General features: G+C 43.5%; 2 protein-coding genes across 2 annotated transcripts in view; one reads left to right on the forward strand and one right to left on the reverse strand.

The window, feature by feature from the left end:
* The window catches only part of eps8l3a (EPS8 signaling adaptor L3a), a 273,109-nt gene that overhangs the window by 39,271 nt on the left and 217,660 nt on the right, over positions 1 to 16,178 (reverse strand). The window lies entirely within an intron of this gene.
* On the forward strand, positions 249 to 15,828 carry LOC142895804 (protein polybromo-1-like). Its single transcript, XM_076037101.1, has 30 exons — positions 249 to 677; positions 1,633 to 1,782; positions 1,909 to 2,006; positions 2,124 to 2,271; positions 2,386 to 2,535; positions 3,356 to 3,472; positions 3,561 to 3,629; positions 3,712 to 3,810; positions 3,889 to 3,974; positions 4,050 to 4,135; positions 4,225 to 4,441; positions 5,870 to 6,011; positions 6,107 to 6,201; positions 6,289 to 6,568; positions 7,933 to 8,038; positions 8,134 to 8,773; positions 9,783 to 9,994; positions 10,352 to 10,537; positions 10,627 to 10,784; positions 10,883 to 11,134; positions 11,232 to 11,377; positions 11,652 to 11,809; positions 11,923 to 12,106; positions 12,220 to 12,421; positions 12,512 to 12,713; positions 12,799 to 12,951; positions 13,872 to 13,931; positions 14,352 to 14,392; positions 14,903 to 15,092; positions 15,414 to 15,828. The coding sequence occupies exons 2-30, from the start codon at positions 1,642 to 1,644 to the stop codon at positions 15,575 to 15,577; spliced, it is 4,782 nt and encodes a 1,593-aa protein (XP_075893216.1). The 5' UTR covers positions 249 to 677; positions 1,633 to 1,641; the 3' UTR covers positions 15,578 to 15,828.

Below are 16,178 nucleotides of genomic sequence, written 5' to 3' on the forward strand. Positions count from 1 at the left end.
TTTTTTCCCCTGATAAAAAAAAATAAAATGTCTTCACAAAGTATATAATTTGATGTTAATAAAACAAGAAATCTGAACAAGTCTCACAAATGCATTGCAAGTCTAATTGTCATACTATGCAGTTTTCTCTATTGGTGTTTAAAATGTACTTTAAAGTGAAAGGTCAATGCAGGACATAAGAAAAAATATTTCTCAATAACATTAGTGTAACTGTAAATGACACCTCGATTGTAACATTAAAATTAGTCTAGCCCCATTGTTTGTTATATAAAGTTGAAGTGCTTTTGTTCATCCAAAATGAAGGGAATAATGGTTGACACGCCAAGTCACCTGTAACTAACAGGAAGTTAGTTAGTAATGTCAAATTATAACCTTGTCTTAAACAATATACCACGTACTTTGCCAAAATAAGCTGCAATGACAGCAACGTTAAAGGTATAACACAAATTACAAAGCTTTGACAATGGAGACATTGAGACAAAATTATTGTAACTTTTTTAACGCCGCTAGACACCGTCTTCAACAGCGGGGGCTCTTATTCTGAAAGTAAATAACAGGAAATAAAAGTCGAATTGTCGTAAAGTCAACACTTGTACCTCTCAACCTAAAATCGATAAGTGATTGGTTTTTTTCTTGATGGTTTAGATTCCGTGGGTCCAATAACACACTCCCGGAAGGTAAGCAAACCACGACATGTATTGACCACGAATATAAAACCATGTCCCTGCATGTTGTCGTTGGGTCACCCATCTTTAGAGGGTTTTTCCACAGCGCTGGCCGCTTTGTCTGGGCTTCCCTATTGGACGCGGACGGCTAAAGGGTTCCTGCAGCTAACGCTAGCAGTTACCTGTCCACACTGAGGGACAGCCCCGCGGACAGCCGCCGTCCCGCCGGACGCAGCCAGCTCACAGCGGGGCTGCAGCCGCCTCAAGGCGGCGGCGAGGTGGCATTGGAGGGGGCGGTTGTTGGCGGCTCAGACAGACCTCCAGACATGCCAGCGGCGTCATTGTCGCATTATTTTTTTCTTTTTCTAAACATGGCTTTAATAATCAGCTGCCGCGGTTCTGACCTCTCAATATTAAAACTACCGTAAACCTGAGAGTAGGCTCAGGCACGAACGCTCCGTTTACTCTGCTGTCATTTGAGACGGAATATCATTTGTCTCGACAACCACTGTACGAACGAACGAACGAACAAACAAAAAATAAAATCGAGCCCTTTTGGAAGTGTCTTATTTATTTGTAAATTCGCCTATGGCCAGTGTGTGTGAGAGAAGCTGTGCCAGCAGCGGAACTGCAGGTATAACCTAATAAGGTTAATTAGATTGATTTCGTTTAGAACCATTGAAGCACGGCGTTGGACAAATGATAGAAGCGTCACTGCCATCAAAGTTGTGAACTTCGAGCCTCCAACAGCAAGAATTTCAATGTTGAGTCTATAAAAAAAAAAAAAGAAAAGAAAAAAAAAGATCAAAGCTTTGTGCAGTTCCCTCTTATGGTGGTTTTCCTGGTGGCTGTATGACAGTCAATCGGTACATCAAGGCACAACTACTGCCTCTAGTTACAGAACTTTGTGAGTGCATATTGATTATAACTCCACTGTAAGGGTGACTTGGTGGTCTCTTTACCTCAGGGCTTCACCATGGCCTTGAAGAGGAGAAGGGCTACGTCACCCTCCAGCAGTGTGAGCGGTGGGGACTTTGACGACACCCAGACGTCTTCATCAGTGTCTTCCGTTGGGAGGAAAAGAAGAAGGACCTCAAACATTCCAACTGTGGATCCTGTAATTCTCTCTGCTCTTTTTACTGTGTTGAATTTCTGTCCAGATTTTTTTTTTTCACTTGCACAAAATCCAGGTTATTTGACCTGTTACGGCTCGGCTTGTAATTGATTCATCTTTTCCTCGTAGATCGCTGTTTGCCACGAACTCTACAACACAATCCGAGACTACAAGGATGACCAGGGAAGGATGTTGTGCGAGCTGTTTATCAGAGCGCCCAAGCGAAGGTGAGGAAATAAACGAGTGGTTGGATTTATGAACTAAAATAATCCCTTCCGTAATGCCTCTCAAACTGTACGACACAGTCCTGAGACACAGGAAACAAACCAGTCTCATTCTGACAGGAATCAGCCGGACTACTACCACGTGGTGTCTCAGCCCATCGACATGATGAAGATCCAGCAGAAGCTAAAGATGGAGGAGTATGATGACGTTGAGCAACTCACCAGTGATTTCCAGCTGTTATTCAACAATGCAAAGACATATTACAAGGTTAAGGAAAGGCCTAAATGGGACCGAAGAGTATCCAAAAAGCACATGCGCTGTATGCACTGACCAAGCTGTGAATCTGCCTGAATAACGAACGCTTTGCCTGTGCTTGTGCAGTCTGACAGTCCGGAGTACAGGGCAGCCTGTAAGCTGTGGGACCTGTACCTGCGAACCAAGAACGAGTTTGTTCAGCGGGGGGAATATGAGGACGATGATGAAGACGGGTATGATGTGCAAGACAATCCAGGAGGGTCCACTGAAGACGAGGTGAAACTCAGCACACATCGCTGATAATAAATTAAGTAATAAATGACATTATTTAATATTACTCAGCACGGAGAAAGACGGTGCATTGAACAAAAATGTTGTTTTTTACCTGACACAGACTTATCAAAATGCTTTGACAGTTGACGCCTGCCTCCTACTGTGTCCTCCTTAATGCATGGCAGTGCAATTTTAATGACTTCCACTACCTTTTGCCTTTTGCAAATTTTAGCCGTGATTGAAATACAGCAATTCCTTTTTGCTGGAGAACATATTTTCTTCATGCTACAACATACATACAAATTTAAGTTTGAATTTAGTTTAAAACTGCACAATTCATGTATAGAGCAAAAAATAAACTGGTGCCTGGTGGTAACATACACCAACTGTTCACGGAGAGACGGGGGGCTGTAAGTTAAGAGGGGAAAGGAACAGTATGAAAAGAGTGTGTATTTCGATTTGTGGTGTGTGATGTTGTGGGATGGTCTTGGAGAAAACATGGGACGAGCAGTAACTGTAGACAAATTTAAATAGTAATTTTTTTCAAGGTATATAAGAGAAGGTGAATGAGCCAATTGCTGAGTGTTTGGCTTGATTTATTTTCAAAGAATGTAAACTGAAATGTTTTGTTTTTTCTTTTTTTTCTTTTTTATCATTTGTAATTGCGACATATATTAATATTGGGATAGGACCAGATCAGCTTTGCCTCCTCCTATTCCATTTCAGATTTAAAGAAGTATTCTTGTCTGTATCTGAAATAAACTTTACAAAAAAAACCTACATATTTCATAACCTTCATTGTTTGACCCCCTGTGTGTCACAGACTAGTCCGAGCTGCTTGAAAGACATACTGGAGCAGCTCCTGGATGCGGTGGTGACTTACTCCGAGCCAAGTGGTCGACTCATCAGCGAGCTATTCCAGAAACTCCCCTCCAAAATGGTTTGAGCGTCCTCGGCGTCGCTGCAGGTGTTATCTTTAATAACGCCAGTGACGCGTCTTTGACTTGTCGGCTATCCTTTTTCCCCAGCAATATCCTGATTATTATGCGATTATTAAGGAGCCAATAGATCTGAAAATCATCGCGCAAAGGATTCAGGTGTGCAGCTTGTTGCTTTTGTCACTTCACACGGTTTGAAGATTGTAGAATTCTCGTATAAACGCAACTCTGTCGGCTTTAGGTCGGCCACTACACAAGTGTCAATGCCATGGCTAAAGACGTAGACCTGCTGGTCAAGAATGCCAAAACCTATAATGAACCTGGCTCACAAGTCTTTAAGGCAAGTATGTGACTGAAAACACATGTGCGCGTCGTCGGTGGTGGTAGATGTGAATAATGTGGTTCGCCCACGTTGCAGGATGCAAACACCATCAAAAGGATTTTCGGCCAGAAGAAGTCCGAGATCGAACACGGCGAACCGATCAAGTCCAGCGTCCGAATCAGGTGAGGACCAAGAGGCGCGGCAGCGCGTCGGTGTTTGACTTCGGCTCTGACTTCAAATCTGCCGCTGCTTCTCAGGAACAAACGGACGGCTCAGGCAGAACGTCTGTCAGCCATCACGGTGGCCCTTCAGTACGAGAGCGACGAGGAAGGCATTCTGTCCGGTACATCATCATCGTCATCAACAGCGCAGGTGGACCTTGCACTGTCTGGTGGGATATTCGCGATCATGGCTTTCTCCTCCAACCCTCAGGTTCCGTTCACTACGATGAAGGCGAGTCCGAGGCGGAGAGCATGACTTCCAACATGGACATGAGCAATCCCATCTTCCAGCTGTACGAGGCTGTTCGCGGTGCCAGGAACAGCCAGGGCCAGCTCATCTCTGAGCCCTTCCTGCAGCTGCCCTCCAGGAAGGACTACCCTGACTACTACCAGCAGACCAGTCAGCCAATCTGCCTGCACCAGATCAAGTAAGAGTCAAGTGTCTCCCTGGAGACAAAGCACTCAGCTTGAAACATCTGCTCTGCTGTAACCCTGTCACCACGCGTTACGCAGTACAGCTTAATCACATCTCTCCTGGTGCATCTTAAAAAAAAATAATTGAAAATCACAGAAACATGAAATAAATTAAGTCTTATGCAAAACATGGAGTAAATCAGGTCTTAATGCTTTAATAGCGATTGTCTCACAGTTCATGAAAATAAAAAGAGCAGATGCTTATCAGGAGGGGAAGTTTTGGCAATGTCGTCAAAGCCAAATAAAGATCAGTCAAGCCACTTATAAACAGGAACAATACCTGATGTGTCTTAGCCGGGTGGGGAGATGAAAGACATGCGCAATCAAAGTAGCACAAAGTCCAGTGTGAAGTGGAGGCAGGATTTCTGGTGCCATGACATCTGCTGGTATTGGGCCACCGTGTTCAGTTCCAGCCAAATCAATTCCAGAGTCACATCAGATATCTTCCAGGAGATTTTAATGCCAATTAGCTTAGCTTTCTAAAAACTAAGTAACACCTCAGCAATGTCACAGGCCGACTGCAGCTATGCAGAATTGATGTAGTATGTTGTGCAAAGGGCTACTGTGCATACAATGAAATACTTTGGAATGCCAACTTCTCTGCATTCCTTCTATCAAAAATAAATCCTTACATTTTAGTGATCTGAGATATTGTATGTGTTTGATATTCTGATCTTTTGACACCATGGATTTTTTCATGAGCTGTGAGCCATAATTATCAGGATTCAAACAAAAGTTTTGAAATATTTCACTCGACGTGCAATGATTGAATAGATAAGTTGCACTTAGAATTGTACTTACAGATATGAACTCTTTGGTATTTTTTTTGAGGTGCACCTGTACATGATGACTTTTAAGCAAACAATTCTGATGTTTGGTTGAAATTCACAACCATCTCATATTAGCCACTAATAAAAAAATGTCAAGTTATATTAATTTCTTATTATGTCCTTCACAAAATCATGACATTAATTGCATTGTTGTTTAATTTTTGGTCACTTTTCTATTTCCTTTGAAAAATACACATTAAACAAGGTCTCTTAGAATAAAGTTGATATGTTTTTGTAGATAATGAAATTATGTGTGACCCACTTTGTATTCAGTCTATTATAGTCCAATGTCAGCCCTAGAATGCAGAGTTAGTGGCATTCTTTTTTTTTTGGTGTCATCATATATAAACACGTTTGACTAGAAACATTCTACGTTTGGATCATTTCTTCTAACTCATGCTTTCATCACATTGTTTTTTTTTTGTGTCAACATTTCTCTCTCTGTCTCTTTTTTTTGTTTTCTACCCCTACGGCATTGCACACACTCACTGTGTACAGTACAGTATTTCTGTGCCCTCCTTCCCAAATGTGAGTGCCCGTGATTCCCCACAGGAACAGGATGAAGAACAACGAGTACGAGACGGTCGAGCTCGTCGACTCCGACCTGACGCTGATGCTGGAGAACGCCAAGCGCTACAACGTTCCTCACTCCACCATCTACAAGCGGGCGCTGAAGCTCCAGCACATTCAGCAGGTGGGTTCCCAGTGAGGAGCGTCTCGCCGCTTGAGCCATCAGTTGACAATCAACCATGCACACTGAAAAGCAGCAGTCCCTTGCTCACTGTTTAGATGAAGAGAAAGGAGCTTCTGCAGAGGGACGACGACGACGGAGACAGCATGATGTCCTCGTCCACGTCCGACACCAACAGCATAAAAAGAAAAAGGTCCGTGCATTTGTGCAACGGCTCTGCTTTACTTTAACAACCGCCAAAACTTCTACGCATTTATTCCTCCCCTGGTTTCGTTCCCAGCCACAAGAAGAACACAAAGAAGAACCGAATGAAGATCCTTTTTGCTGTGGTGACCGAGGCGCGAGAAGCCGGGACCGGCCGCAGGCTGTGCGACCTCTTCATGGTCAAGCCCTCGAAGAAGGACTATCCCGACTACTACAAGGTCATCCTCGAGCCGATGGACCTCCGGACCATCGAGCACAACATCCGCTCAGACAAGTACATGACTGAGTACGCCATGGTGGAGGACATGAAGCTGATGTTCCGCAATGCCCGCCACTTCAACGAAGAAGGCTCACAGGTAGGTTCTTCTTTCCTTGTTAAGTTCATACTCGTCCTCTACAGACCCATTCATTATCAGTGTTGGGGAGTAATCCACTACTGCAATTAAACTACTTTTTTAGTAACGTGATTATAGCATAATTAGTAAGTAAAAAGTAACGATTCCATTAATTCTCTGAAATCTTTTGCAAGCTAAAAATGTTTTGTTATCCACAAAATTGTCTGAAATTTAGATCAACGACCAAAAGCAACAATGTCGCAGATTGATGACGCAACCGTGCATACAAAGTCATTGACGCACCAAAACAAGCATGGCGGTGGCAAAAGAAAAAAAGCAGCGTTTGCGTTTGTAGCTGGAAACGCAAACATTATTTTGAGTTTGTCTCGTCTAAATCAAAGAATATTGCGGTTCGTTGTACGTTCGTTATGTGCAGGAAACAAGACGCCGTAAACTGTCACTTTATCTTTTTAAACTAAAGTAATTAGTAATTGATTACTCATGAAACAAAGTTGTAATTGGATTACTTTTTAAACAAAGTAATTAGTAATCTGTAGTTGGATTACTTCATGGAGTAATCCCAACAACGCTATTCATTGTATACAAATATTCCAAGCCCAGCAAGAATGTGCGCGCCGCATGGGTTCAGAAACTGTCACTCCAGATGAGCAAAGAGCATCGATGCCCACAGTCCCTCACCAGATAGTTCAGAATATGCGCTTTTGTTGCAGGTAAAAATCCAGTGTGTAAAATTTGATTTATGATTTTTATATTGGTAAAAGCTTAATGTACTGCCCATTAATGCATTAGTAAAAGTGTATAATCGCAGTACAATAAAAGTTGTTTGGTTTCCTACCCCTTACATCTATGTATATAGGTACATAAGGGTATTATTCTGAAAAACACTCGACGCCACTGTTGGTTCTATTTTCACAGAAAAACAGTACTACTACAAGTAGGCATCTCAGCTAAGTGTTGAACTCCGTTAGTGTGCCCCCAATGCAACTGCACGTCAGCATTCTGATTGGATTCAATGTTGATTTCCAATAGATTTGCCAGGAAAGTCATTACTTTGGTTGTTTTTTTCAAGCGCTACTTGACAGTAAGCAGAACAGCACAGATCTTTATGATTTGTTGTGTGTTTAATTGAAGAAGACCAAAGAAATGGTCTCTAGGTATTCCAGACCTAGATTCTAGGCCTTCCATTTAGAGCTGAAGCAAAGTGATGTTCTCTCTTCGACTTCGTGAGGGTTCAGTAGTTTTCTGACCTCGTGCTGCGGGTGCATATTTTCTGTGGCGTTGCACTCGGAGGGGTCTATTCTTCTCTCCGAGAAAGCTTACATTCTACTTTAAGGCTCTTGCAATGATGGTCTTCTTCCATTGAGGTCTACAATGACGCGGACATCCTAGAGAAGATACTGAGCGACAAGCGCAGGGAACTCGGGCCTGCGACGGATGACGACGACGCGATGTCCCCAAAGTTGAAAATACGTATGTCACTCAAATCAGATCAGGCGGATTTCCCTCCCTCAATCCTGATCTTGCTCTCCCGGGACTGACGGACACTCTTGTTTGTTTCACTGCAGGCAAGAACAGCATCACTCTCAAAAAGTCCAAATACTTGACGCCGCTGCAGCAGAAGCTGAACGAGCTCTACGAGAGTGTCAAGAACTACACGGATAAACGGGGCAGGCGCCTCAGCACCATCTTCCTGCGGCTGCCGTCCCGCACCGAGCTGCCCGACTACTATTTGGCCATCAAGAAACCCGTGGACATGGAGAAGGTCAAGAGCCACATGCTGGCCAACAAGTACCAGGATGTGGACGCGCTGGTGGAGGACTTGGTGCTCATGTTCAACAACGCCTGCACGTACAACGAGCCCGAGTCGCTGATTTACCGCGACGCCCTGGTCCTGCACCGGGTGCTGCTGGAGACCAGGCGCGACCTGGAGGGCGGCGACGACGCCCACCTCCCCGACGTGCCCCGTCTCATCCAGGAGCTGATCCGCAGCCTCTTCGTGTCCGTGCTCGGGCACCAAGACGACGAGGGCCGCTGCTACAGCGACTCGCTGGCGGAGATTCCCGCCGCCGATGCCGCCAATCCCGACAAGCCGCGGCTCAACTTCGAGATCATCAGGAGCAACGTGGACCGAGGCTGGTACAAGAGACTCGACGTGTTCCAGGACCACATGTTTGAAGTGCTGGAGAAGGCCAGGCGTTTGAATAGGTGAGGCGCTCTCACTCCGTCTCTCATCTTATGCAAAGTGAGCTTCCTCTCAGCTTTGATGCTGCTGAGGTAGATGTGCATGAAAGCAGCATTTTTCAACTGGTGGGTCGCAAAGCTGTCCAAGCTGCCCACCCCCCCTCCACCCCACCCCCCCATTTTTCCTTTTAAAAAGACGGATTTAAAAAAATAAACACAAGGGGATCCGGTTAATTTTCAAAATAAAAACAATTTTCAAAATAAAATACCGCTATTGACATTCGCTATTGCAATCATGTTTGTGTACTTTATATTTGTCAGTATCCAGTATCAGAGATCAAAGTACGAGAGAGATGAAACAAACAAACATACATATATACATACATACATACATACATACACACACGTGCGATGCAGCGGCACACAGTGAAATGGCAAATCTCGCACGCAGGTGAAAAGGAATTGTTTTATTTGTAAACTTTAATGGCTGAGAGAAGTGGCTAGAGAATACCTCCAGGTTTGAGTTTTGTTTTTGGAGAGTATCTGGACAGTTTAAGTATGTAATTGTTTTGGAATTTTCCAATGAAAATAAAAATAGAATATTTCCACAAAGGAATTATTATTGTTCTCTCCAAATTTCCCTAGAGTATAAGAAACACAATAAATATCTTGTTAAGTTACATATAGAGCAGGGTGAAAAATTTGCACTTAATTTGCGATTAATCGCAAGTTAACTCAGGACACTAACGCAATTAAACGTGATTAAAATTTTTAATCGACTGACAACCCTAATATGTATGTATATATGCAGGACACACAATTCAATAATTTATTTACTGCACATGATAGAAAGTGGGCTAGCATTTGTATTTTTGTGGAATAAATGTAAGTCGTGACTTCATGTTAGGGAAAAAAATGTGGGTCCTGAGACTCCACCAGTTCAAAATCACCGCATTCAAGGGAATTCTAATAATCAAAGTTCTCTTTCACACTGTGACCCCCCCCCCCCCACCCCCCTCACCTCCCCTTGCAGGACAGATTCGGAGATCTTTGAAGATGCTGTGGAGCTCCAGCAGTTCTTGATCCGAATCCGAGATGAGCTGTGCAAGAACGGAGAGATCCTGATGTCTCCTGCCCTCAGCTACTCCGGCAAACATTTGCACAGCGACGTGGACAAGGAGAAGAAGGAGAAACTTCCCAAGGAGTTTGAGGAGGATAAAATCAAAAGGGAAGAGGAAAAAAGAGGTGCTTGCTTTAAATAATATTTTAAATCAGCGTTTCTCAACTTTTGGGTCGCGACCCAAAAGTAGGTCACAGCTTTGTGGGCTTTGTGGACAACCCTTTTTTAAGGGAATTTAAAATATATATTTTTATAGAGAAAATGTTGGACATTTATTTTGCAGGACACACAATTCAATTCAATAATTTCAATAATTTCTTTGCTACACGTGACAAAATGCGGGTTAGTGTTTCTATGTTTGTGGAATAAATTTGGGTCGCGACTTCATGATAAGGAAAGAAATGTCGGTCCTGAGACTCCACCAGTTGAGAAGCACTGTATCGTAGCGGCATCGCTTCACTGGGTTGAATGTGAATCCTCAGAAGCCGAGAAAAGAGACGACTCTGTTGGAGGATCGTGGCAGTCGAACCTGCAGCGCACGTACAGTCAGGACTGCAGCTTCAAAGACAGCATGTACCACGTGGGAGACTATGTGTATGTGGAGCCGGCAGAGCCGAACCTCCAGCCTCACATCATCTACATTGAACGCCTGTGGCAAGATGACACTGGTGAGTCTTCATTCTAGTCTTAATGAAATCGATCAGTATTATTTACTTTGTTGTTATTCACTAAATCATTGTCCACATCAAACTCCCAGGTGAGAAGTGGCTCTATGGCTGTTGGTTCTACAGGCCAAATGAAACCTTTCATTTGGCCACCAGAAAGTTCTTGGAAAAAGAAGTTTTCAAGAGTGACTATTACAACAAAGCTCCCGTCAGTAAGATCCTGGGCAAATGTGTTGTTATGTTTGTAAAGGTAAAGGCCACTTTCCTCTTGCGCACTTGTTTTATCATTATTTTTCTTTTCTCCAAATTGCACTGATCCAATGTTTTTCATCATGTGTGGCACTGAAGGAGTACTTCAAACTTTACCCTGAGGGCTTCGGGGCTGAAGATGTGTACGTCTGTGAGTCCAGATACTCTGCCAAGTCCAAGTCCTTCAAGAAGATCAAGATGTGGACTATGCCCTTGAGCTCTGTTCGGTTCCTACCCAGAGACGTGCCGCTACCTGTCGTCCGTGTGGCATCCATGTTTGCCCTCAAACAGGAGGAGAAACCGCCTGAGGTGCTTGATGAAGAGAAAATGGAAGAAGTTAATGTAGATAAGGTAGATACCTATTTTTTCCACTTGCTTTTTCTGGGTTCGGGGAGGGGGGCGGGGGGGGATATGAATTTGCCCTTTCAAGTCTATTTTGTGCCTGCAGGAGAGGGAGGACGTGCCCATGGACATGGCTAATGGAGAACCAGGGTGTCAGTACTATGAGCAGCTCTTCTACAACAACTCCTGGCTCAAAGTGGGAGACTTTGTTTACATAGCTTCACATGGACTGGTGCGCAACCGAGTGGGCAGGTGGGGTAAATATATCAGTCTATTCGATTGCAAAGTGTACAGCATGGGAATGTTTTTTGTGTTGTTTTTTTTCCAAAATGACGATTAGTATAAATGAATCATCTCTTTATTTTATTACTTTTATTCAATTTTATTATTTATATATAGTTTTTGTGCCGCCATTGTTGGAAAGTATGAGAAACCATGAGCTGTGGCATAGAAAGATGGTACATAGACTTCCAGTGTGTCAAACATGCAGCACGTTTAAAGAAACCCAAAATAAAACCCTGAACAGGATTGAAAAAATGTGGATACGGGATGAAGCAGGCTACTTTTTTGGTCCAATCTTCATCCATCCAGAGGAAACGGAGCATGAGCCCACTAAGATGTTCTACAAGAAGGAAGTGTTCCTCAGTAATCTAGAGGAGACTTGTCCCATGACCTGCATCATAGGTAACCTCCTCACTTCCTTAGTTGTTAGCATGAGCATGTTTTTTAACAGTGTAGTAGCAGTGTATTAAGCTCCGTGTTTGCCTTGAAATGTTTCTCCACTTTTGTTTTTGCAGGGAAATGTGTGGTGCTATCCTTCAAGGACTACCTGTCCTGTCGGCCAACTGAAGTGGCTGAAGAAAATGTCCTGCTCTGTGAGAGCCGCTACATTGAGAGTGAGAAGCAGATGAAGAAGTTCAAGGGTCTGAAGCGCTTCTCACTGTCTGGGAAGGTGCTGGAGGACGAAATCTACTATTTTAGGTGATTAAGCATGACAAAAACCACACTTCCTGTCCTACCGTTGAGTAAATTTCTCAAATAAGTCCTCCTAGATGTTTGCCACGAAGGTATTTTTCTCTCACTGTTGTCTACAGGAAGCTCATAGTCCCCCAGAAGGAGCCCTCTCCTCTGTTGGACAGGAAAATTGAGGTACTGGAGGCCAAGTTTGCTGATATGACTGACGAGGAGTTGGAAGATCTTGGGGATGATGACGGCGATCTCGGGGACCAATCGCTTCCTCTCATGCAATCCGCCTTGTCTGGCGACATGGACATCATGGCTTACACTCCTCCGCAGGTTGGGGTCGATTGTAAAGTCCCACTGTCGAACAACAAGCCATTATACGCCTTGTTCCATTTTCTAATGACCCCATCGCTTGGATTTCAGTCCACGCCAAAATCCATGAAGGGCCTTTCGAAGAAGGAGGGCTCGAAGCGGAAGATCAACATGAGCGGCTACATCCTGTTCAGCAGCGAGATGCGAGCGGTCATCAAAGCACAGCACCCAGACTTCTCGTTTGGAGAGTTGAGTCGCCTGGTCGGCACCGAGTGGAGGAACCTGGAGAGTTCCAGAAAGGCTGAGTATGAAGGTGAGCTCGCCGACCGTACGCTTTACTCCTCCTGGAGACTGTTGTGTTCCTTCCATCACCCTGTGCCTCTCTTCTCGTGCAACAGAGCGAGCAGCTAAGGTGGCCGAACAGCAGGAGCGCGAGAGGGCCCACAATCAAACGTCCCCAAGAGCAGGTACCCCACTAGTGGCTCTGATGGGAGTGGTGCCTCCCTCAGTTCCCATGGGGATGCTAAATCCCTGCATGACGCCTGTGTCAGGTAACCCCTCGTAGATGAAGATGGATCCCCAGTGTACCCTTAAGCTGGAATATGAAGCTAAGCTACTAGACGCATGAGCATGTTTCATACTCCTCACCTTATCCATGCCTGCATGTTTGCACTGCTTTTCGTGTTTTATTTTCTCAAATCATTTGAGGGAACCTTGACTTGCCGCACTTAATATACAGCAAGTTATTATTATTGATGCAAAAAGCATTTCCCCAATCGGGAAGGTCTTGTGTGTAATCAGGTTGGAGGAGGTTGCAGAAGCATGCAGCTCCTCCAGGATCAAACATCAATATGTGCAGTTGCCAGCCTCTGGGATGACACAGACTGCTCTGATTTTGAAAACAATCAATACTAAATAGTGCAAAATTCCACCAGCGATCAGACAAGCCACTGCTGAAGGCATCTGCAGCAGTTGCCTGCGTTCAGGTACCTGGTGGCATTATGCACCTCTTGAGTTTCATATTAGGTTTAAAAAATTCCCACAAATTGACTCAAATTTACAGTGGGCTTTTAAATTTAGTACTTGGTGGCACTGACCATTGCATCATTTTCTTGTCAGGCAGTTATTGAATTAATCATTTATGTAAATGAATAAATAGTGTCCCTTTCTTTTTTGAGTAGCGCACTGTTTTTAAATGCTAGCAAAAAAATCTTATTTTGCAATGCAGTGTTTGCAAATTTGGAGTTCAAGGTAAAATAGTTAGTGCCTACCCGCAGTTTGTATGTGGACCAATTTTCAGATTTTGCTTTATATTTGTGTGGCCCTTAATCCCACATCAGTGATAACGATCTAGGAATGATAAAAAAAAACAACTAACAAATTGTTGCATGTTTGTTTATTGAGATGGCTGGTGGCATGTTTGACTGATGCATGTTGCTGTCCTGTGTTACTACTGTCCCTCCTCAACAAGGTATGATGGGTGCATATACATCAGCTATGTTGGCCTTTCCAGGGACATGTTGCATGCATGGTTAGTATGACCCACATATCACCATATCCCATGGGGTTGCCTTGCATTTTCCCAACATCTCCTGCTCCGTATGCCTGGGTTCTCTGGAATGCCGTTCATTGGTAAAATAAAATTCCCATCATAGCCACCTCACCCGTCACGTAGTTGCTTCCTGTCTACCAATCTGACTCACTGGAGGGGCTACCTGAACCAATAGGCTGAGCTTCTTGAGTTGGTGATGAGGCTGTCGAGACCATATGACCTCCACTGTGGCTCATTACACGTGTGCCACTCACTTCTGGACTTTTTGTCACAACAAAGACATTTATTTTTTCTACAAACTTTGGTTATTTGCAATTTGAATTCCCAAGACTTTAAATGTAGCATCAAGGGGCCTTGTTACTGTTTTCAACCATGTCTTGATGCGGAATATCTCCACAGGTGGCAGTGGTTCAGGGAGTGGAAACATTCATGGATTGCAGGTAAACTAAAACCCTGCCATATGTGAAATTACTACCCGTGCTGACTTGATGCAAGATACAATAGCACCATACGATTCTGAAGGACCATTAAACTGATGAGCATTTAGCTCCTGGCTAATGAACGAGGTAGCATTCAGTCAAATTGCAATACTTTTGTATTGGCAGACATATGGCAGTGAGATTTTATTTATAATTGAATTCTACTTCCTTCTTTTAAACATTTTCAGCAACTTCTAAAAGTATTTACGTTGCAAAAATGAGTCTTTGGCCAATGAATGTACAGGAACACCCTCAAATATGCGAATGTGCACGGCAACAATAGCTTTGAGACAAACTTCTTTCTTACGAAGGCAGCTGCTGCAGTAACAGTTTTTAGTTTCATCCACCAGTTAATCATGTGCTATGTAGACGACTAATGGATGTACTTTCTGGCTGCCAAAACGTAAGTCGGTGATGTATTTTACTTGCGCTTCTGCTTTAATGTGTCGTGTGCCATGTTTGTTGCGCCAGGGGAATCAGGCTCCGCCTCCCTACCCCGGCCAGCTGGGACAGCCTGCGCACCAGCAGCCCTCAAGCCCAGTGTTTGTGTCCCCACCAGCCAAGTCTCAGCGGGTGCTCCACTCTGAGACATACCTCAGATACATTGAAGGCCTCAACGCAGAATCCCCCACTGTTAGCAAATGGGACCAAACACTCTCAAGTAATTTTTTATTTTTTTACATATAAGAAGATGACAAAAACGAAATCCCGCACACGTGGCCAACTTGCAAACTTTTTATTGCGACGTTTCAAGAAGATGAAATCTTTATAGATTGATGATCTCATTGAATTGAATTCACAGTCATTTTGTATTACCCCCCAAAATTAAAAAAATAAAATGAACATAAAATAAAATAAAAAAATCTGTCATTTTAGCTGGAAATAGTTTGTTAATAGTACCCACCTTTTTGGTAATGCAGTCAACATGAATAAATTCTAATCATTTGAAAAGCGCTTTAATGGCTTGTTTTTGCTCCCTTAGTTAAAAAACAAGATGTGCGCCTGACAAAAGAGCAAGAAAGCAGGCTGCCAGCCCACTGGCTGAAGAGCAAGGGGGCCCACAAGACGATGGCTGATGCACTTTGGCGAATCCGTGACCTGATGCTGCAAGACACTCTCAACATTCGTCAGGCACACAACCTGTAGCATGCTTGTTCCATGAGCCTCTGGTCCCCTTGTGCCTGTGAAACAGGAAGAGGACTAAGCTCACTAAAAGTTTTCATTTTGCTGTTGGAAAAAAAAGTGCTGTCTTTCATGCTTTTTGTGTTCAACCAACTTTTTTTTTTTAAATTTAGTTTTTACATTTTATGTATACTGTACTAAGTGCATTATTAACAACTGTCATTTTGTGACAATTGCCTTCATGCGTTCATGATTAAATTGTGAAGTGCTTGCAACTAGTGTCAGTCATTTATGCAGGAGAACCCACATATAACGCTGTCTGAATTACAGCCCTATAATATATTACAGTGTAATGTAAAACCGTGGACCAGTTAATGGACCGGTTAAGGCTCACCATATTTTCATGACCCAAAACCAGGGCGCTTGGCCCAGCAACGAGATACTCAAATGATACTCGCAGTCTATTCAACGATGCCTATTTTCAACGTATACCTCCACCTCCTCTGAAAAACGAGAACCAGAACATTTTCATCATTTTGTATTTATTTATTTTAAAAGGTACGTCTAGAGAAAAGGAAGTACATGTAAAAATAGGTGGCGGGCCGAGTAGAGATTTTGATAATAT

This window comes from Nelusetta ayraudi, unplaced genomic scaffold, assembly GCF_046127955.1.
Source record: "Nelusetta ayraudi isolate G7.1 ecotype Tasmania unplaced genomic scaffold, CSIRO-AGI_Nayr_v1 ptg000050l, whole genome shotgun sequence".
NCBI classification, from domain to species: domain Eukaryota; kingdom Metazoa; phylum Chordata; class Actinopteri; order Tetraodontiformes; family Monacanthidae; genus Nelusetta; species Nelusetta ayraudi.

Coding starts and splice junctions, on each gene's coding strand:
- LOC142895804 (XM_076037101.1), top strand. CDS start 1,642: ATGGCCTTGAAGAGGAGAAGGGCTACGTCACCCTCCAGCAGTGTGAGC. Junction 3,975..4,049: donor AAGTCCAGCGTCCGAATCAG/GTGAGGACCAAG, acceptor GCTGCTTCTCAG/GAACAAACGGACGGCTCAGG. Junction 13,932..14,351: donor AGGGACATGTTGCATGCATG/GTTAGTATGACC, acceptor ATATCTCCACAG/GTGGCAGTGGTTCAGGGAGT.